Source organism: Cnephaeus nilssonii (assembly GCF_951640355.1).
Source record: "Cnephaeus nilssonii genome assembly, chromosome: 6".
Lineage (NCBI taxonomy): Eukaryota > Metazoa > Chordata > Mammalia > Chiroptera > Vespertilionidae > Cnephaeus > Cnephaeus nilssonii.
In genome coordinates this window covers 37,995,361-38,016,965 of record NC_137077.1, presented here as the reverse complement: position 1 = coordinate 38,016,965, position 21,605 = coordinate 37,995,361, and the positions used below count along the sequence as shown (strand labels likewise).

Here is a 21,605-nt window from a genome sequence, read left to right as displayed (position 1 = left end):
CTATGCACGTATGGAGAGAGCGCCCTCTGGAGTCCCTTCCTCTTCTTACAAGGACTCTCGTCCTATCAGATTAGGGCCCCACTCTTACGACCAGTTAACATGAATTACCTCTTCACACACCCTATCTCCAAATACACTTACACTGGGTATTAGGGCTTTAACATATGTATATCTATATATATCTATATCTATATATCTCTATATCTCTATCTCTATCTATCTATCTATCTATCTATCTATCTATCTATCTGGGGGGGGGGGGGGGACACAATTTGGTCCATAGCAATATCATTAAATAAATAATGCAAAATATGAAAGGCTCCTGACCTCTGATCACACTGTCCAGATCAGAAGCACTGTTAGTAGCTTCTTTCTGTTCATAATTTTCACTGCTCTGACACAAACGTGTAAATTAGATCACACTATACATATGGCTCTATTTTTTCACTTATAGTGAGATTATAGGTTTTTTTCACTCATTGCTATATATCTTCCATGTCAATACATAAAAATCCCAAAATATTATTTCAAATAGCTGCATAGAATTCTCTTATAAGGATTATAATTTAAAAGTTTTTCTCTTGGTAGATGATACATCACTTTGAATTTATTACATTATGGATAATGTTGCAGAAAATATCTTTATACATGGTTGTATTCATACTTTTCTTAATATTTCAGTAGGGTAGATTCTTTAGAAGTGGAACTGCTAAGTCAAAGGGTATGCATCTTTAAAATCTAAATAGATATTGGTTTGGCCATTTATAGTTCTAGCAAAAGTATATGGGTGTACCCATTTCCCCATACCCACCTTAAGGTAGTATCAATATTTTTTGTATTTTTAACTTAATAGGTTAAAAAAATCAATCATTAGTGAATTTTTGCATATATTGATCCTTTATATTTCTTTTCCTGTGAATTACCTATTCATATTTTTTGCCTACTTTTCCCATTGCATTTTTAAAATATTCATTTGTAAGAGCTTTTTATGTTTGCCCTGACCTGTTTGGCTCAGTGGATAGAGTGTCGGCCTGCGGACTCAAGGGTCCCAGGTTCGGTTCCTGTCAAGGGCATGTACCTTGGTTGCAGGCACATTCCCAGTAGGGAGTGTGCAGGAGGCAGCTGATCAATGTTTCTCTCTCACCGATGTTTCTAACTCTCTATCCTTCTCCCTTCCTCTCTGTAAAAAATCAATAAAATATATATATTTTTAAAAAGAACTTTTTATGTTTATTATGAAAAATAAGCTTTGTCATGGATGTTGCAAATATTTTCTCTCAATATGCATTTTGTCTTTTAATTTTGTTAATGGTATCCTTAACTGTATGGAAGTGAAGTTACAGTGCTAAACATGGCCTTTTTACAGCTAGATGGTACCAATAAGTGTGTTGGGGGTTAGGAATCAGACTCCATGCCTGGGAGGTCAGCCAGGGCAGAGATGGCCTCTACAAATGCCTTCTCAGTGCCTAATGCAGCACTTAGAATCCTTATCTGACAGTAAGCCCAGCCCATCAGCCTGAATAAAAACTGACTCTTGCAGAGGGGACTTTTATATGTGTATCAGCACTAATGCTTAGCCCACCAACTACCTTCTTTGTCCTTCCAGGACCCACGGTGCCCATGGGCTTCAGCTGAGCAATCAGAACCTTCTGGATTAAAAGCCACAGAGAGCAGACCCTCCATACAGCACTATGTTAACAAAGCACGTGAAGAACATTTAGAAAAAGAGAAGTGATTATGCATACAAGGAAATTATACTTGCATATGATCCCAAATTCAGGTTTTTAAAAAGGCAAGTAGAATCAGGGGAACAATGAATAACCAAGTATAAACAATAAGAATCTTATACTACTGGAGCCTAAAGGAACATTAGCAATTTTCATCATTTTAAATTTTAGTCCAACAATAATATTGTACATGTAAGGAAATCAGGGCTCAGCGAGGTAAAATGATGTGCCAGGTACTAGAAGAGACAGGATTAGAATTCAGTTCTCGACCCTGAACTTGACAAAAGCTCCCTGATTTAGGACTTCCTTGTATTTCTGGATTTAAAAAGGAAACCTATACATTTAAAACATGACTTTAAGCAGAATTAAAAATTCGTGTTACTAATCAGCTTTCACAATCATTAAGTCCTTATCGGAGACTCACCTGCACTCTTTGGTAGAAGATGAACACAAGCCCTGAAATCAACTCAAAGCCCCAGGAAGTAGCATCGTGAAGTTTTGCCCACAGACTTGGACTTCAGTTAGTTCCCAGAATCAGCGACTCAGAGCTGTGTTCAGTGTATGATAACGATATATTTAAGTGATCATCTAAAAATATTGTATCTTGTGAAAATACCATAAAGGGACTATGTGGTGCCATCTTAACCTCAGAGCATTTCCTTTTCTGAGACAAAACAACCTGGCTTTGTTTTTACTTAAAGGCAGGACCCAAACAATGCATGAATCACTTCCTCTAGAAGAGAGTAAACTGCAGACTAAGTGCCATTATCTACCCCCCAGGTCAGGTCCACTCTGACCCACTTCCTCAGGACGTGGGTTTCAGCGCCTCTGGCTTTTTCTGGAACAGGGACCAGCTGCCTCTGATTTCCTTACAGTCCAGGTGTGGTGGTGATGCTGGTGATAGTGGGTTGAGATTGGTTTTTTTGAAAGCAAGAATCCATCATGCAAAGGTTGACTAAGGTTTTCACCATTATATTTTGAGGAAATCCTTGACTATGTTTTTAAACCCTTAATTAGGAATCTGGCTTTGTTTATTAAAACAATTTAGCTATATAAAATGTTGCTTTCTTTTACTCTCAACCACTATTCCAAAAGTCTGTACCCATAACATGTTTTGGAAGAAAGGTTCTATTCATTTTTTTTTTCCTTTTATAGAACCTAGTTTTTATAGTCAGTAGTTTATTGAGTGCCTATCATGTGCCAGGCACTATGCTGAGAACTGGGGACATCAGTGATCAAAACAGATAAAAATCCTTACCTTTATGGAGCTTATGTTTTAGTAAGTGTAGACAAACAATAAAAACAAACATAAAAATAGGTAATTATTTAATTTGTTACAAGATTATGAGTGCTGTGGGGAAAAAATAAGATTAAGGATGAATGGGAGTGTGTTGGGATCTAAGATACCAGGCATGGTCAAGTGAGATTGTGGTGGTGAGATTTGAGCAAAGACGTTAAATTGGCAAAGGTGTCAATCACCCAGCTATCTGGGGAAGGAGTGTTGTAAGAAGAGGGAAGGGACAGGAGTGTGTGTTCAAAGGCTGGAGTATAGTGGGCTTGGTTAAAGAGAAGCAAGGAGCCATATGGTACAGGGTAGAGGTGGGGGAGATATATAGGGTCTAGTGAAGCCACTCATAGGATGTTGGCTTTTATTCTGAGTGAAATGAGGAGCCTAAGGGACTGGGGTAGAGAAGCAACATGACCTGATTTGTGTTTTAACAGACTCCCCTGGCTGCATATCTGACAGTGGTGGGAGGGAGAGGAACCAACCAAAATTTGTGAACTGAACATATATAATCCTAGGTGAAATAACATCTAAGTCTTTAGATTTCATTTAAGGATGTATTTATTTACAAGATACAAATGTTTAATATTTAAGAGGAATTAAAGTGCATAATTTTACAATGTTTCTGATTCCCCGCCTTTAAGACCAAATATACATATGTTACACAATATATACACTATCTGCAAGTATTTTACATTCATATAGCTAGAAAAGAAAAATTACCTTTATGTATGCTTTTTCACATTTGAGTTAACTCTAAAATTCTGATAACATACCTTTTCAAACTGATCAGTCAACAATTCAAAACCCAGATCACACTTACTCAAAAATATCAGTCAACTGTCACTCACAAAATGAAATGCTAGTTTGGTAAAATAAAAACAGAAGACAGTTTTATATACAGACATGATTGCTAATGGAGACCCCCCTACCTCCCCCCCCAAGTGATACATTCCAACATCCATATAAATGTGTAATATATAATGCAATTCAGTTATCATAATGGTCCCTACAGATTATTATGCTTCTCCCCCAAAACTACATATATATCACTCTATGTATTTGGTATTCACTTATTAAAATATGCTACAATGAGATATATTGAATTAATTTATCACTAAATCTATCTAATCTCACTAATTCAATCTACAATGAATTTTAGAAGGGATAACCATTGTGTAACTCAGTAACCCCAACAAGTTAAAAATGATCTTGTAGAGGCATGTGCTATTTCATCTCAAAACACAGAAAAGACACTATATTCTGCCAAATGTTCAGTCCAGAAAGTAAAAGTCCAGGATGGACTTTAGAGGGATATTTTTTTTCTACTTGGATGGACTTTAGAGGGATATTTTTTTCTACTTCAGTAAACAGTGCTGAAAATGGCCCAATAGAATAGAATTATTTCTTTTATAGCCTAAAGGAAAAAGAAAGTAATGACATGGAGGTCAAGGTGAAAGGCTGGGGTGCAATAAATCCCATCAATATGCAATTAGGTAAATTTATATTTTATAGTTTATATCCCTTCTGCAGTGCAAGTATTTTTCTCTGATCTTAACACACATTGCTCTGATCTGGAGACCAGCAGCCTCTTTCTGCTCATTCCTGCTTGCTTCCGTTCCTAATTTCATTCCTCTCTACTATATCAGTAAAGAAAGCCAAGTTTTCATCTCATGACATGGTTACGGGCACACATAAGAATGAACTATACTAAAAATTCATGGGAGTAATTTATGTTAAAATATTTAAACTGAAAAAGACAGTTTCTATAAAAATTTCGTTCCTATGAAAAAACAGAATTGGAAATCAACCATATTTTACATATATACATATACTCAGAAATTCACAGAAAGAGTTTTAAAAGTAGATCTAGTGGTTTTTATATATTTTCCAAATCTGGAGAATCTACAGTAGAGAGTAATATGAAAATAAAAGTAATTTGATTTAACTAAAACTGGATGAGAATAAGGAAATAACATGGTCCACTACGGATATCAATCCAGTCCTGAGAATCAGAACTGGTTTAGCCACAGTTTTTATATTAATACATTCTTGAAGAATACAAAACTTTAACAATGAAAACATGAAGACATTCTTGTCTTTTTAATTAATTTTAGCTTATAAATACCATGTGCTTAGACCCACTCACACGAACATCACATGATGTAGGAAATTTTAATTAATCTTCTGTAGTATAGCAAGGGTAACGACAAAAACAAAAACAAGAAAATAAGAAGAAGACCTTTGTTCCCTAGAAGTTTATTTGCTCCTGTTGGTGCCTTTTCCTTGGGATGGATCCAGCCCAGAAAGATCATTATCAGAGTTACCACAGACAATATACTCAGAATAAGAACGTAAGGCTTTGAATGGAACCAGAATTGAGATCTAAAATTTAAAGAAATTAAAACACCCTGTTCCACAGAGTAGACAAAAAGAAGTAAAGCACAATTGTAAACTCGAAGAAGTATGTTTGATTTAAGGTTTTTAGAATGCATTAATGAATCCTTAATAACCCTGAAGTACTATGAAGTTTGTAGTTTTTTTTTTTTAATATATATAATATACTTAGGACTATAGGAAGTATTCTTCAAAAAAAAAAAATCCAATGTTTGTCTATAGATGGGGACAGGGCACATTTAAAAAACTAGTTCTTAGAAACAGTTTGGCAATTTTTTAAAAATGGTGTATTTTTAAAAAAATGGGGGTAGGTCACCCAGTGAAGATAAGTACACCAACGTGTATGTTATTAAACTTCATGAAAAATGAAATGTTGCTTGATAAAGTAGTGCAGATATGCTTTGTTTCACTATCCATACCCATTGCAAAAGTAAAATGGTTTTGATAGTTATTTGAATCCAAAGAATAATGCCCACCCGCCCCAACCCCCCAGCATACACTTTCTCTTCCCTATACCAAGCAATGAGTTACATGATCATTTCTAGAAGTGAATTCTCTTCTAGAATGTGGCTAAGGGCATTCATGTTAAGATTTCAGTATAAAAACATACCCTGAAGAGTTTTATTGCTTGCATACATGACAGCATTGTAGATGCCATTATTACAAAAGTGGCTGGTGGCAGTTTTCATTGTTGAGTCCCACTTAAAACCTGGAGATCAGTCTGCACTGCATTTCATACTTAATATCCAAAATGGTAGACTTTCAATAAAGCAAAATTTAATTTTAAAAAATTGGAATGTTTTATAATGAACATCAGTTTTTAGCAAAGAAATATTTTTAAGTTTGAAGAAAAGATGAGTTGGAAAGCACCAACTTAGAGAAAACAAATCGTAAGACCTAGACGATGGGATGCTGGCTTTAATAGGAAAGCAACCATTTACCTTCTTAGGTTCAATCCGTCCTGACTGCTCAGGTGTCTCAGAAAGCAAAAGACGTAAGTTATTCTTGTAACCAATCATACTGTGAGGTCTTTTGGTTTAGTTGAGTGCTTACTAAGTGGCTGACTAAGCGTATTCCTTTGCCTTTCTCCAAATAAAAGCATTAGTGATTATTTAACAAAAAACAGGTAAGGCTGCTTCATTGCTTCTCTTTGTGCTTGGCTGAAGAACAAGGGGTGGGAGTGAAATTGGTAACTGGATAATTGAAAGTTCTCTTCTTATAATAATATTGCTCTTTTATCAAGTTAAAGATAATATTAAGAGCATGATAATATGGTCTTCATGAATATTCTCTTTCAATAATCTAAATTAAATAAGACAGATATTTATTGAGCCAAAATTTGTCGACGACTTCCACTCCAGAAGAAATCACTGAAAGGGAAAGTGTAGTCTTCTTGCTGTTCAAAACAGTTTTTAAAAATAATCTGGCCAACAGATCTTCCAATTGGCCCTTACATTTCCATTGTTCTATCCACATTTACAAAAGTCACCTTCCCCTGGTAATCATTCTATATTTTTATTGCTTCTCTCTTCTTGAGATTAAGAAAACCAAAAGCATCGTCTAAAGCTATAGTTTAACCTTCTCAATAACAACCCATGAATACACATGTTGTGTACACACACACAGCAACTAGAAAAGAGAAGCAATGTAAAATATTTTTAAGCCTGCCCCTGATTTAACAGGAACAAGTTACCTTTTATCTTTTTTTTTTTTTTTTTTTGGCTCCAAGTATTTGGTTTAATATAAAGGATCATGGTTGGTATTCCTTTTTTTATGGAAGAAGGCAACCCAATCATGTCAGCCATAATTAGTTTATCTGCTCCTTCGCAGAAAAATAAATGTTTCAAATTTTCTTAAGAGGGCCTAAATAGATGAGTGAAAATCTCCAATTCTGAGCAAATCTATTCTACATTTAAGGTGTAATCCCTAGCACTAGCTGGTTTGGCTTGGTGGATAGAGCATCAGCCTGCAGACAGGGGCTCGATCCCTAGTTGGGGGGGTGGGGGGTGTGTGTGTGCAGGAGGCAGCCGTTCAATGATTCTCTCTCATTATTAATGTTTCTATCTCTCTCCCTCTCACTTCTTCTCTGAAATCAATAAAAAATATATATATTTTTAAAAAGGTGTAATACCCAAAGGCAGAGCATAGTGAGGTCATTCTTGTGGATCTCTAGACGATGCATTAAATGTGATAACATTTGAGGCGTAACAGGGTAAAAAATAACAAAAAAATGAAAAACAAAAAAACAGATCTAATTAGAGAAAAGGATTGAGTTAAATAGCCAACTTAATGTGAGATTTTAATCATAATTACAATATAATGAAGAGCAGCCTTCGTCACAAAGAATTATATTTTGTCTGTTATGATTCCCCAGAAGGATAAATGAGAAAGGAATGCTCAGACTCTCTTCAATTATCTTGTACCTCCCCAAAACCTACCATTAAAACATTGCTTTTCAATACTGTGCCCCCGCCCTCATTCTTTACTGAGGAGGTTTAAAGAATTGAACATAAACTTCCTTTAATATCTATCCAGCCCCCTCAAACATAGGTTACTACATGTGAATTTTGTACTATATCTGACAAAGGAACAGGCCCACACAGTTATCTTAGGTATCTATATATATAAAAGCCTAATATGCTAATTGTCCCTCCAACTGTTCGACTGGTCGCTATGATGTGCACTGACCACCAGGGGCAGACACTCCAACTGGTAGATTAGCTTCCTGCTGGGGTCTGGCCGATCGGGACTGGGTGAGATGGGCTGGACACGGCCTGGAGCCCTCCCGCGGTCCCTCCCCAGCCCCTGTTGTGCACCAGTGGGGTCCCTCGGCCTGGCCTGCGCGGTCTCGCAATCTGGGACCCCTCAGGGGATGTCAGAGAGCCATTTCAGCCCGATCCCCACAGGCCAGGCCAAGGGACCCCACCGGTGCACGAATCCATGCACCGGACCTCTAGTTAATTATATAGTCCTCATTTAACCATGCTTAACAGTCTTAGAGAAGAAAAACAGTCCAGGAAATGCAGTTTCCTGATGTCCCAGTTCTGCTTAAGGTCAGGTATTTTGCACAATCCAGGTTTTTGTGAAGATTTTTGTACATGCTGATATTAACTGCTGTACAAATTAGAGGATCATAAAATGAAAAACAACCTGTATGATTTTGACCATTCTGGTGACCAAAATACACTTTATCTGAGTAAGCAAGACTGAAGCATTAATTAAACCCTCACCTTATATTTAAATAGAAATTATTAGCACCTTCAAAGAGAGGCACTGTTTTAAATAGGCACGGAACAAAAAAAAAATAGTACTTTAAAAATACGGTTGGAATTCACTAATATATCCCATGCCACATAAATTACTGCTTTTTCTTATTATAAAAATATCAATACCTTTAGCTGTCAATCAGTTAAACATATATCACCGAAAACATTAAGTTTAGAACACATCCAATTCCAAGATAAAACATGCTTTATATTTTAAAAATAAATTAGAGACAAATATGAACCTAAAGCTGAAGAGAAAGGCATGTATAGTATATAGATATATTTATACTTAATACTATATATACATAATTGCTATATACGTAAGATATTTTATTTTTTTAGGAATATTTCTACAAAAACAAATATCTTTTCTTAAGTCAAAAGTTTGAACACCAACAATCTGTCCTTTTTCTGTTTTAAAAGGACATACGTTACTTATGCAGCTTGAGCTTTATACACTAAATTAAATAAGTTAACACAACAGCCTAAACTGTCCTTGTAATTTTTCTAACCATGGATCTATTTTGGCAACATGGAGGTATATCTTTCAAACTGTTACAAGTCCTACATGTGAAAGAGAAGACATTTAAATATTTCTTAAGTGAAAGTGGCCTATTTTAACCCGATAGTGACATAATCAATTGATACCATTTTCTCCAAGACAAAAGAACATATTCAAGAAATAGCTCATTAAAAAATGCTCAATTTTTCACATTATTTCCAACTTTTACCGGTAGAATGGCTCTGCACATTAATTTCACCAGAGTACACAAACATAGGAAAATAGTCCCCTAACCAGATACATTTATGAGCCTATACTTTTCAACATAAAGTGCTAAGAGATGAGTAAGGAGAACTGGGAATGTCTTGAGCGGTGAATCTTGAGACCCCCCACACTGTGGTTGGTCTTGGAGTTCAGCATTCTGATTTTTATTTAGGTTCAGGGTTATCGTCCAAGGTAGCTGAATGGTTGTTAGGACCATCAGGTGTCTCACCTGTGACAGCTAGGAAGATGATTTTCAGCCACTTCTGTTTCAGTTCCTCACTGTCTGCAGCAAAGCTGTGCACAGACTTGGACTGGGTCAGTTTGAAACTGTGGGGCAGGTCTGCACTCCTTGGCATATCATCCACAATATAGCCCAGGAGTGGAATGGTGGCCTGGGCTCTGACATCCTAAAGGAAAAAAAATAATAATACACAGGAGTGTGAGATGTGTTAGCATGCTATACAAGTCCCTTCATGATGTGTTAGCATGCTATACAAGTCGCTACTAAAACCTCTTTTCTGCCCTGGCCGGTTTGGCTTAGTGTGGATAGAGTGTTGGCTTACGGACTGAGGGGTCCTGGGTTCGATTCCGGTCAGGGGCCCATGCCTGGGTGGTGGGCTTGGTCCCCAGTGGGGGGTGTCAGGAGGCAGCTGGTCGATGATTCTCTCATCATTGATGTTTCTATCTCTCTCTCCCTCTCACTTCCTCTCTGAAATCAATAAAAATATATTTTAAAAAACACACACACAAAAACCTCTTTTCCTATGACTATTCCATACAGATTTGCACTGTGAAGTCTCCATGGACAGAGTTGGTGAACCAGGAACAGCACAGCGCCTGTACATGTGGTCACTGGTAATACTGACTGCATGAATGAATGAATGAGAGCTGACACCTAACTCAGCTAGGATTCACTGACCCAATACCTCCTCTGTGTGAGAGCCTCCCCAGCTCTTCGTTCCATGAAAGAGGGAAGAAAAGAATAGTTATCTTATTGTATAAAACCAGCAAATGTTAATGATTCATTACCAAATGACAGTTTTACTTGGTGTTTCATTCATTAATGAATCAATTTGTTTACGGGCAGGAAAAGGTTATAGGAAAAAACCACAAAATAGAATAGAACATATACCTTGGCATTTTAAGTATATTTCTAAATAAAAAGTTTTACTAGTCTTTAATGTAGATATAGGCTAAAGTACAATAGGTACGTTGAAAAGTTTATGTATTTCCAGGTGAACGCACAATTGGTATACATGCCCTGTTTTGTTTGTTTGTTTGTTTGTTTTTAAATATATTTTTATTGATTTTTTATAGAGAGGAAGGGAGAGGGATAGAGTTAGAAACATCAATGAGACATGGATCAGCTGCCTCCTGCACACCCCCTCCTGGGGATGTGCCCGCAACCAAGGTACATGCCCTTGACCAGAATCGAACCTGGGACCCTTCAGTCCGCAGGCCGATGCTCTATCCACTGAGCCAAACCGGTCAGGGCCATGCCCTGTTTTTTTAAGCATGATATACTCCATAGTACCTGGTGCTGCTCTGGTGAGAAGCTAAATCTGCATGTCTCTTGTTCCCACAGATTTATCTCAGATCCATGCACAGACAGTTCTCAAACAACTGTTACTAGATAATATTAATCTAAGCTTGATTTAAAAAAATTTTTTCTCTCAATTTCTTTCTCTTCCGGGTATTCCTGCATTCAAGGGGGGTGGAGGGAAAGCCTTCCTATTACTTCCTGTCATTAAAAAGGCTCCTCCCCCTCCTTCCTGCTTCTCCCTCTACTTCACCCCCTTCTCCCAATGTCCTTTCCTCATTCAACTCACCTTTTTTTTCAAGCCCATAGACTAGGAATGAGAGAAGGGGAGAAAGAATCCACGGGGTGGAGAAATTATTGGCTATAAAAGGAATCCACCAGTTAAAGTAAACTTGAATTTGTTATCCTTTTTTCCAATTATAATGAAACTGAACTCTCTTGTTCCATAGAGGGGTGAGTTCACTGTCTACTTGCCTCCCCCACGCCCACCCGCCCCGTCCGCATGACCTCTGTCCCTTCAGTCAGGTGTAGTTTAGATACCTGAGGGGCACCGTACATGTACAGCACAAGAGGGTCTTGTTTGGGGATCACACACCAAGCTTTCTGCCAAGGTTTTGACTTCTCCATATACTGAAGAAAGCTGCACACCACACTGTTTCCAGATACTTCTGCTGATTCAGTCTAGAAAAATATAATGGAAAGAGTGAGAGTGAATGAGAATGAACACAAAACGGACCAGATAGAGAAGTAATTAAATTTATGGCAACATTCATTAACTACAGTGTGTTTATATCAAATGTCTTCTGGGATCATCCAAAGAGTTCATCTGCAATTATTATTTAAATATTCATCTAGATCTATTATTAGCATGGGAAAATATCTAAGTCAGTTTTAACTATCTGTATAACCAGACCTTAAATTTAAATGAAGTTATAGTAAACATTTATTAATTGCTTACTATGCAGACACTTTTCTTAGCTCACTAAAAAATGTATTATTTTATTTAATCTTCACACCAACACCAAGAAGTTGCAACTTTCATTATCTATGAGGTTCAGAGATGAAATGGTTTTCCCAAGATCATACATTTAGGAATTGGGATGCTGGGATTTGAGACTGGATCCAGAGCCTAAACTTTTAACCACACGCATACCAACTTCACTTATGTAAGAATCAATAACAAAAAGGCAAATACTGGCCAGCAAACTTTGTCTTGGAATCTGAGATAATTCAAGTTTTAAAAACTTCACGAAAGCCCTGGCCGGTATGGCTCATTTGGTTGGGTATCATCCCATATACTGAAAGGTTGATGGTTTGATTCCTGGTCAGGGCACATGCCTGGGTTGAGGGCTTGATCCCTGGTGGGAGGCATGCAGGAGGCAGCCAATTGATGTTTCTCTCTCTTTATCTTCTTTCCTTTCTTGAATAAATCAATTTAAAAATCTTAAAAATAAATGAATAAAAAAAATTGCATTAACTGTTTGTAGAGCCATTTACAGTTTTCTGCTTTGCCTCCAAATACATAAGTCACTGCCTAAAAAGGGAACAAAACCATTTGACTAAATGATGGTTATTACACACATTATAGAAAGCATCAAATCCTTAGGGCAGTGGTCGGCAAACTCATTAGTCAACAGAGCCAAATATCAACAGTACGACTAAAATTTCTTTTGAGAGCCAAATTTTTTAAACTTAAACTTCTTCTAACGCCACTTCTTCAAAATAGACTCGCCCAGGCCATGGTATTTTGTGGGAGAGCCACACTCAAGGGGCCAAAGAGCCGCATGTGGCTCGCGAGCCGCGGTTTGCCGATCACGGCCTTAGGGTATTGCTCCTCAGTGTGGTCAATTCAAGAGTGCTGGTTTGACAAATGTTTAGTTACTGGTTCGAGATAAGCACAGAAAGTAAGAGTAAATACTGAAAAACTCCCTTAGAAGTTTGACTTTGTGATGATACTCAAGCACATAATTGTGTGTTTTACAAAATTACTGAGCTATCATGAGGTTTGGAAATAAAACTGGCCCTTCATCAGAGACAGTTGAAGAAGCAATGGCTGGCAAACTATGGCCTACCAGCCCACCATCTGGGAGCTAAGAAAGTGCTTTCAGATAAACATTTAAAACAAATTTGATAGTAGGGAACACTAACTTTGGACTCCAATTAAGGGAAATATTACCTTCCCTTCTCCCTCTAAAGAATTCCATTCTTACTACCATATTAGAAAAATAATTATACTAAATTATTGTATTTTAAATTTTGTCAATGCCAATTTGTGAAAATTTGTTTTCCCTCTTGTTAGAGAAGTAGTAGTCTCAGTTTTGCCTCGTGGCCTGCAAAAACTAAAATAATTATTCTCTGGCCCTTTACAGAAAAAGTTTGTTGAGATCTTTGGTCTAGCTCATATAACACTAGTTGGCACAAAGTGAGTTTCAAATATTGCATGTACGTGTGTGTGCACATGTGTTAACATGGTTAAGTAATTGACTCTCCCAACTTTTTTCTAGAAAACTCCCTAGAGGTTTTTACTTCATAGATACAGCCTGAAACTCACCCCTTAAAACAAGGGATCACATTAATTCAGTCGCATCAGTTGCTGTTGTTAAGCACTGAGCCTGTGTCCTTAGGAGCCAATGAAGCATTTCTTTCAACCTGACCTGACTAAAAAAAAAACCATTTTGGCCCGCCATTCAAGCGACATCTATACACCCTGGAACTCAGAGTTATATTTTAAGTTTGCAGACCTACACTTTAATCTTAAATGAATCTTAAAGTTCATGATCCTTTTCCAGTTATCCAAAATGACTTTGTGTACTTTCAAATGCAGAACACTGACCCATTCTGTATGATCCCAAAATTCAGCAACACAGAACAAAAGTATGACTTGCTTATCGTTCTCAAAAATTGTTAAATACTAAGAGAAATAACAAAATGTGTTAACTTGTCTTCTTCAGGGTTAAAATACAATTCTATGTCCCTCATATAAAAATCTAAAAGACATCCAACATTTACTATTTCATACCTCTAAAATCCCTTTTTTTTTCTTTTCTTCACTGTCTGCGAATCCACTTATTATTTGGTAACAGTCTTTACAAACTTTGCTCAATTTACCACCATCATACTCCAGTTGAGCTTTGTAATCAGAACACTTCCAACAAACCACCTTAAATTAGAAAAGATAACAAGGAGTCAATAATCATATTTTAAAAATAGTAAGATTTAAGCCATAAACATTTACAATGATAATAAATGAGAAAGAGCTATATATAAAAGGCAAATTTTTATTACGCTAAGAACATGCCCGTGAACATTAGGATTATCATCACAATATTATAGTGCTGTTTGTGATGGGCTGTGCTTGTTCACCTTTTCTTTCTGACCCTAAAGGTAGGAGATCTTCAGAGGCTCAATCCAGACCCTTACTGTTCATACCTCTGGATGTTTCTTGGATATCCCGCCAAAATGTGCTCATGAACTTCCTTGTCCTCAGCACTCTCCTTCCCCCTCCCCACCCTTCCCAATCTGTCCTCCTCTCCTCTTGCTCCCTGTAGAAGATAGCACAGTCATTCAACCAGTCATGGCAAATCATAAACCTAGGGACATCCCTGATACCTCTCCACGGCTCACCCCAAAGAGTCATTCTATGACAAAGTCCTGCCAATCTTACCTCCTAGAAAGTTTTCAATCTATCCATTTTTCTACATCTTCCCTGTAATCACCCAAGTCCAAGCTATCAGTGTCCTCGTTTGGACTATTATAGCCTCATGATTGCTCCTTGTAGCATTCTTACTGGCCTCCAGGCATCTGCTCTTACATCCCTCCCAGCTATTTTCCAAATAGCACCAGATGATCTCTTAAAAATCATAATCTGATATGTTTCTCTCTGTTTAAAATCCTTCATTCTTTCCTTTGCTGTTGGATAATGAACACACTCTTCACTATGGCCTACAAAGTCCTCCATTATCTGCTCTTACGACTTCCCGTATCTCTAGTGACACTGGCCTCCCGCCTCATCTCTGTTGCCTGAGTTAACTCGCTCATCCTCCAGATGTTGACTCAAACTTCACTTCTTTAAGGAAGACTCCTCCAACTTCCATAACAGAGCATGTCACTTAGCACTGTGCCAGTCAAGTTCCCTGTACTGTTTGTTTTTCATGTACTGATTTACAAGTTATACTCATATACTTGTGTGATTATTTATTTAATGTTTATTACCCCAACTAGACTGCAAGCTCTATGAGATTGTTCTTGTATATTTTGCTCACCAACAAACAATAAACATTTATTGAATGCCAAGGAATGAATAACTATAATGAAAATACATATGATTTCTTAGTGAATGGTATTTTCCTTAATTACTATAGGATAATTGTTAATAAAAAAAACCTTCCACTTAAAAATTTATCTTCTTGCTTCTAGAAGCATATTTTCCCCCCAATTCATAGTGAACAAACTCTAAGAAATGTAAGTATTTGTAAAACTTTTGGTTTAGGTTCACAGCATGTAAAATTCATTATATAATTATAATAAAATTACTCTAGGATTTAGAATTAGACTTGTCTGTATCTCCTATTAACTGATATCTTATTTTTAAATCATATCATAGTATTTTGATGATCCACATTCAAACACATTTTTTGTTTGTTCACTGAACCAAATATATCAATACCTAAAATCATTTCAAGCAAACTTGATAAGATTTTTAAAAGTCTTACCCTGGGGGGGAAAGGAGGGGAATGTTTGCTATCACTTTAATTTGACTACAAAATGGAATTGCTGAGTCAAAACTTAGAAAAAGAGGAAGAATAAATCTATAGTGTGAGGGTGATCTAAAAGAGCTATTAATAAGAATAGTTGCACTTAAGCACACTAATAATATATTACACTGCAATGCCTACCCTTCTGTTTATTCGTTGCTTTTTAGAAGAAAGTATGTAATCTTTAACGAGGTTTATAAGGCCCTTCAAAACCTGCTGCTACCTCTCTCCAGCTTCATTTCATGTTTTGTTCCTCTTCCCTCTTTCCATATGAAACAACTCAATTTCTGAAAACCTGTTATGTGCCTTCTCTGACTTGAGTTGCTGAATTTTGTCAGAGAAAGATCACTGCCATTAAATGGACTACTCTGTCCTTTTCACATTTATAACCATACACCTGTAATGGGCACCCAGCAGTCCACCGTTGTTTCTCTGACAGGCCCATCTTCCCTGCCCAGAGATGGCTATTTCACCCTCAGTCCTTTCTCAAACCGCCTCCACCTTTCTTCCTTCCCCCTTCACTTCCAGCGATGACATTTTCTCCTACCTCGATGAAAAGATACATAGCACCAGACCTAAATTCCCTCATTTCCCACCAGCAAATTAAAAACCCCCACATTTACAGCCATCTGTTTTGTGTGGTTTTTTTTCCCTTTCCGTTGCCATGGAGGGAAGTTTCCCTCTCCCCAACAAAAGCCCAAACTTCCACTTATGCTAACAAGTTCTATTTAGTCTCTCAAAGCCATCAACTCCTTTGGTTACCATTTCTCTACTGTTTCTTCTGCCACACTTCCCCTTACTCATCACACTCCAGCACACGGCCTTTGGCAGTCTCAAGAAAAGACCAAGCTCTGGCCTGCCCTGGCGCTTATGAGATACAGACTCTGCCTGAACGCACGACCCAACTCCCTTCTGTGGTTAGCTCTTCCTCACCTTTTAGGCATCAGCTTACATATCAACCCCTCAGATAGATCTTCATTTTTCTAACTAAAAGTGGTTCCAAATCCTCCTTTCTTGCCATTATTCTCCATTTTAAACTTCTTGAATGCCTCCTTATTGCATCTATAGTCATTTGAAATGCTTATCTGTCCATTTACCCGACTTTGGTCTATTTTTCTCCATTGGAATGTAAGCTACATGAAGCTGGGTATCATTTTGGTTACCATTTTTTTTCTCCAGGACCCAGCACTGTGCTTTGTGCATACTTGTCACTAATGTAAGTGTATCTATGAAGTGCTCTACTGAATGAGTTTTGGCGTCTTTTCCAAGTTGATGATTTTACAATACTTAGAGAGTTACTGGCCATCTTAATGACCAAGAAATCTCACTTACATGTCCACATGCTCGACAATGATGCCTTCTCCTTGTCAGTGCGTTGAAAGGCTCTTTGCATTTCATACACATCGTTACTTCATTGTCTCGGATCCATCTCGGGGCTCTTTTCCCTAGCTCAGCAGTCTAAAAAGGGAAGAGAGATTCAATTTTAACAGAAAAAAACTGTTGTTTCCTTCCTTCCTGCCTGCCTTCATTCCAAGCACTTTAACAACATTGCTCATACCATGTTCTGGTAAAGAAGTAAAAGGTTCAGGGAGGGGGGAGAGATCAACCAAAGGACTTGTGTGCATGCATATGAGCCTAACCAATGGTTAAGTTCAACAGGGGGTTGGGGCATCCGTGGGGAGGGGTGTGGGATGGGAATGGGGGGATGAGGACAAATATGTGACACCTTAATCAATAAAGAAATTTAAAAAAAAAAGGTTCAAAGAAGTTTAAGCAGCATAAAAAAGGCACTCAATATTACATTCATCTAAGAAGGAATGCGATTCTGTCTAATAGCCAGTTTGGGCATTGTGAAGAAAAATGGCTAGATAACAAAATGACCAGATAGATCTTTTGCAATTGCAAAGAGCCTAAAGTTAAGAATTTAACGCAACTTACGGAAACCTCTGACTGAATGTCATTATCCTTTGCAATCGCATTTCTGAAGGTTTCATACCTCTGATGGAAAGCATCGATAGTCTCTTGAAGGGCCTAAAATATAAATAAAATTCAAAGCACACATTAAAGTATCACATGTAAATTTATTAAAATACTTTATTAAGCAAATATCTATGATGGAAATCACTTTAAAAATTAAATGACCTTGCCCTGGCCTGCAAGGCTTGGTGGTTAGAACATTAGCCTACGCACCAGAGAGTCACAGGTTCTATTCCCAGTCAAAAGCACATACCTGGGTTGCAGGTCCGATCCTGGCCCCTGACTAGGGGCGAATGTGGTCGACAAGCAACCCAGGTGTCTCTATCACATTGACGTTTCTGTCTCTCTCTCCTCTCTCTTTCACTCTTCCCTCCCCAACTCCTTTCCACTCTCTCTAGGAATCAATGGAAAAAATATCCTCACTCATCAGGTACAGATTTAAAAAAAATTTTTAAATGACCTTGATCCGATGACTACATGTGCACAACAGTATCTGAGAGATTGCCAAAACAAAAACTAAAAATAGAAAAAAGGTTTACCTTGATCCATTCTTCTTTGTCTTGTTCAGAACTAAAACAAAACAAAATTAAGCTGAATGCAGATGCTGTTAATGAGTTACACCTGGTGAATAAAACTATGTTTTAATGTTCTTCCAACTTTCTGGAAAACTCAGGGATGTCCAAGAAAGAGTTACAATTAAAATTAAACAGACTCTCTGGCAATTGAACAAATAAATTCTTGAACAGAGTTTTAGAGCATCCACTTACTTTGGTACAGATAATTTTTGATGGGGAGAGATAAGTTTAGCTTTTACCATAGAATGCCCTGCCATTGAGTTTAACAACCATCATCTAGTTACTGGTATAGATATTAGGCACTGGATACACAAGTAGCCTTCAATTCACCTTTATAAAAGTAGATGGGGCCTTTAAAGGCTATGGGTCACAGCCCATCTTAAGAAAGATTATAATTAGCTTTGAGAATCTCAAATATCTTTGTAAGGTTTTAGGGAACTATTTAACACTAGTGCCCCGGTGCATGGATTTGTGCACATTGAAAGGAAATTAATTAGAAGGTGGCCAGCGGGGTGGGACTGGGTGAGACAGGCCAGACACGCCCTGGAGCCAACCTCCAGAGGTCCCTCCCCAGCTGTTGGCAACTGGGGCAGCACCAAGGCTCAAATGGCATCTACAGAGTGAGTGAGGTCCCTCCGGCAGGTGGGGTCCCTCGGCCTGGCCTGCAGGGATCAGGCCTAAACCAGCTCTCCGACATCCCCTGAGGGGTCCCGGATTGCGAGAGGGCGGTTCTCGGGTGACACATCCTGGAATCAGGCTCCCTCCTCTCTGGTTCCAGGGTGTGTCACCCGAGAACCACCGCTGCCAAGTCACTGCAGCTCGGCGGCTCCTGCGTTGAGCATCTGCCCCCTGGTGGTCATTGCGCATCATAGCTACTGGTTGGACGGTTGCTTAGCCTTTTAATATATATAGATTCCCTTTGATGAACAATTTAATTTTATTTTGCTAGAAGGCTTCAGACAATACATACCTAACCGATTATAGATAAAGCAAAACAAACAGTTTAAATGCCTGTAGGAAGGAAGTTGCACAGATTAATGGACCCCAATATTTAATAATTTTTTTACTGGGAAAAAATTCCCTTGACAGAAATCAAATTCCCTGGTTTCCCTGTTGAGGCAAATTTTCTTTATTCCATTCTCTCTTGCAGGTAGCTTATAGAGCTGGTTGTTGTCATATAACTATCTTAGAGAAATCCCTGTTAGTAGACTCTGGACTAAGATCTCCAAAGAGTGGGCTCTGTTTGCGTGTGTTTGGTAGGCTAGGGCTAAGGTTGAGTTCTGCCTGCATGTCACATGCCTTGGTCCCACAAGGATCACATACGTATGTATCTGGCAGGAGGTTTGCTCCTATGACACTGTTCATCCTTCCAGTAAATTTATTTTTAAGCACCACAATATCCCAAGAATGCGGCTGGAATCTGTACCCATAAAATGAAAGATTCTGCTTATTGTTCATCTGGGGATCCTGGGTGGTGGTGGTGATGGGGGTGTGATATCAATCTCTTCCCTCAAAAAAGATTCTCCCTATTGTTGTGCCCTGTCCCCCACAGAATCAGCTCTACTGCCCTGACAGCATCCGTGCATGCTAGCTGCTTTTAGCTTTTTAAATGCTAAGGAACTTGACAAGTCTTCAATCCTTTGTTTAAGTTTACTTACCACTATGTTTTTATATCCTTTCAGCAACCAAAAACCATTAAGTAAAAACTACAGAAACTAAGAATACGTTATACTCTTTTGAACGTGGAAGGGCACGCAGAGTATAAGAGGTCAGTCTTCAGGCTGACGCATTTAGCAAGAAAAGCAGAGCCCTGTTTTTTCCCCCTCAAGTGGCTTCAGAAGCAAATTCTCTCCAAATACCTCTAAATACACACCCAATTTGAGGTTCCATGTAATCCCACTAACACTCTGACTTTTTCAATGTTTGTCTCCATTCTTGAGTCATTACAGACTAGGTGACAAGTAATCACTTAATTTTGACCTTCAATTTACCATATAATCATAAATAGAACTAAAGCAATGATATTAGGGGAATAAAACGTTTGTGGAAAATGATCATGTTTCGATGACTAATTGGAACGTATCCAATACCGCATATTGAAACTCTGCAAAGTGACGACTACCTGCAGTTAAGAAAACTCCCCACGAACCAGCCCCACCCTAAAAACAGCCCAAGCTGCTAAGGAAAGGCTGGAGTGCCCGGTTAGGCACCCCAAGAGGCCTCATAATCTTCAGCTGCTCCGACACGCCTCTTGGTTTATAGATTTGGAAGTATGCTGACATTTCAGAGCTGGCAGCACCTTCATTCTTCCACAATGGAGACTCCTCTAACAATCAGAACTAGGAGAGTCCTCCTTGTTGCCAGGTCCGATCACCCAGTGAGTCAACATCTACATTCTTCTCTTGGGTTTGATGGCTGGAGCCCAAGCCCCATCATGATAAGGTAGAAAAACCATGATATTCAAAGCCAAGTCTTCCACCATTTTAATTCATGCTTGAAATGCCACCTTCGAATCCTTAGCTCAGTCTCCTGGCAGCCTGACACATCTTCCATAAGCGTAATTTCACCAGTTCCCTGACTTCCAGGGCACACATTCCTGCTAAAATAATTTATTCTTTTTTTTGAAAGTCTGAAGTTTAAGCTCTTAGGTGGTCACTGAGTACAAATAACCAGGATGAATTCACCTGAGCAGCCAGAACCACATGCTATTGGTGCAAAGGAACAGAAGGTCTGTAGCATTCACCTGGGAAAGACTCAGCATTTTCTATTCTACAATTAATTCTGATCATTTTTGAAAGCTGTGTGATAAGGAAGGCTCTCTTACCTGGCTTGCAATTCCAATGTTCTCTCTTTCCCAGATACCTGGAAAGTGTGCGGATATTCCTCATTGTGAGTCTCCACAATTTGCATTCCATCTAAACCGACCCTGGTTCGAACTGTGAATTTGGAGCCCACCAAGCTGAATTTTGGCACACAGTACAGCAACATGTTGTTGAACTGCAAGGAGACAGAACACATGTCAATAAAGAGGAACACAGAGCGAGAAGAAAGTGACCAATACTGAATGTAGCTCTAGACAATATTCCCATGACTTCCCAAGGAGTACCAGACTTTGTATGTGAGCAAAATTATTTAAATACTATATTGAGATTTTGTGCTTGTACCAAAATTATCATAGTTTAAAATGCATAGTTTATACTTTCCTTTGTTGGTTCATAAATACTTTATTGATATTTCAATAAACCAACCATTAAAGAAATTAATTCAATTCAGCAACAATCTATTAAGAACCTTCCATATACCAGCAACTGAAACTAT

The 21,605-nt window shown here is 38.1% G+C and overlaps 1 protein-coding gene across 1 annotated transcript in view; it reads right to left on the bottom strand.

Annotated features, from left to right (window-relative positions):
• Positions 1–5,567: 5,567 nt before the first annotated feature.
• The window catches only part of FGD4 (FYVE, RhoGEF and PH domain containing 4), a 228,075-nt gene continuing 212,037 nt past the window's right edge, over positions 5,568–21,605 (bottom strand). The window contains exons 11-17 of the mRNA XM_079773415.1: positions 21,112–21,284; positions 18,252–18,282; positions 17,674–17,766; positions 17,068–17,193; positions 14,001–14,141; positions 11,522–11,662; positions 5,568–9,848 (exon numbers count right to left, since the gene is read on the bottom strand). Coding sequence (XP_079629541.1) covers positions 9,606–9,848; positions 11,522–11,662; positions 14,001–14,141; positions 17,068–17,193; positions 17,674–17,766; positions 18,252–18,282; positions 21,112–21,284 — 948 coding nt within the window. The 3' untranslated portion in view covers positions 5,568–9,605. The remainder of the gene's footprint in view (positions 9,849–11,521; positions 11,663–14,000; positions 14,142–17,067; positions 17,194–17,673; positions 17,767–18,251; positions 18,283–21,111; positions 21,285–21,605) is intronic.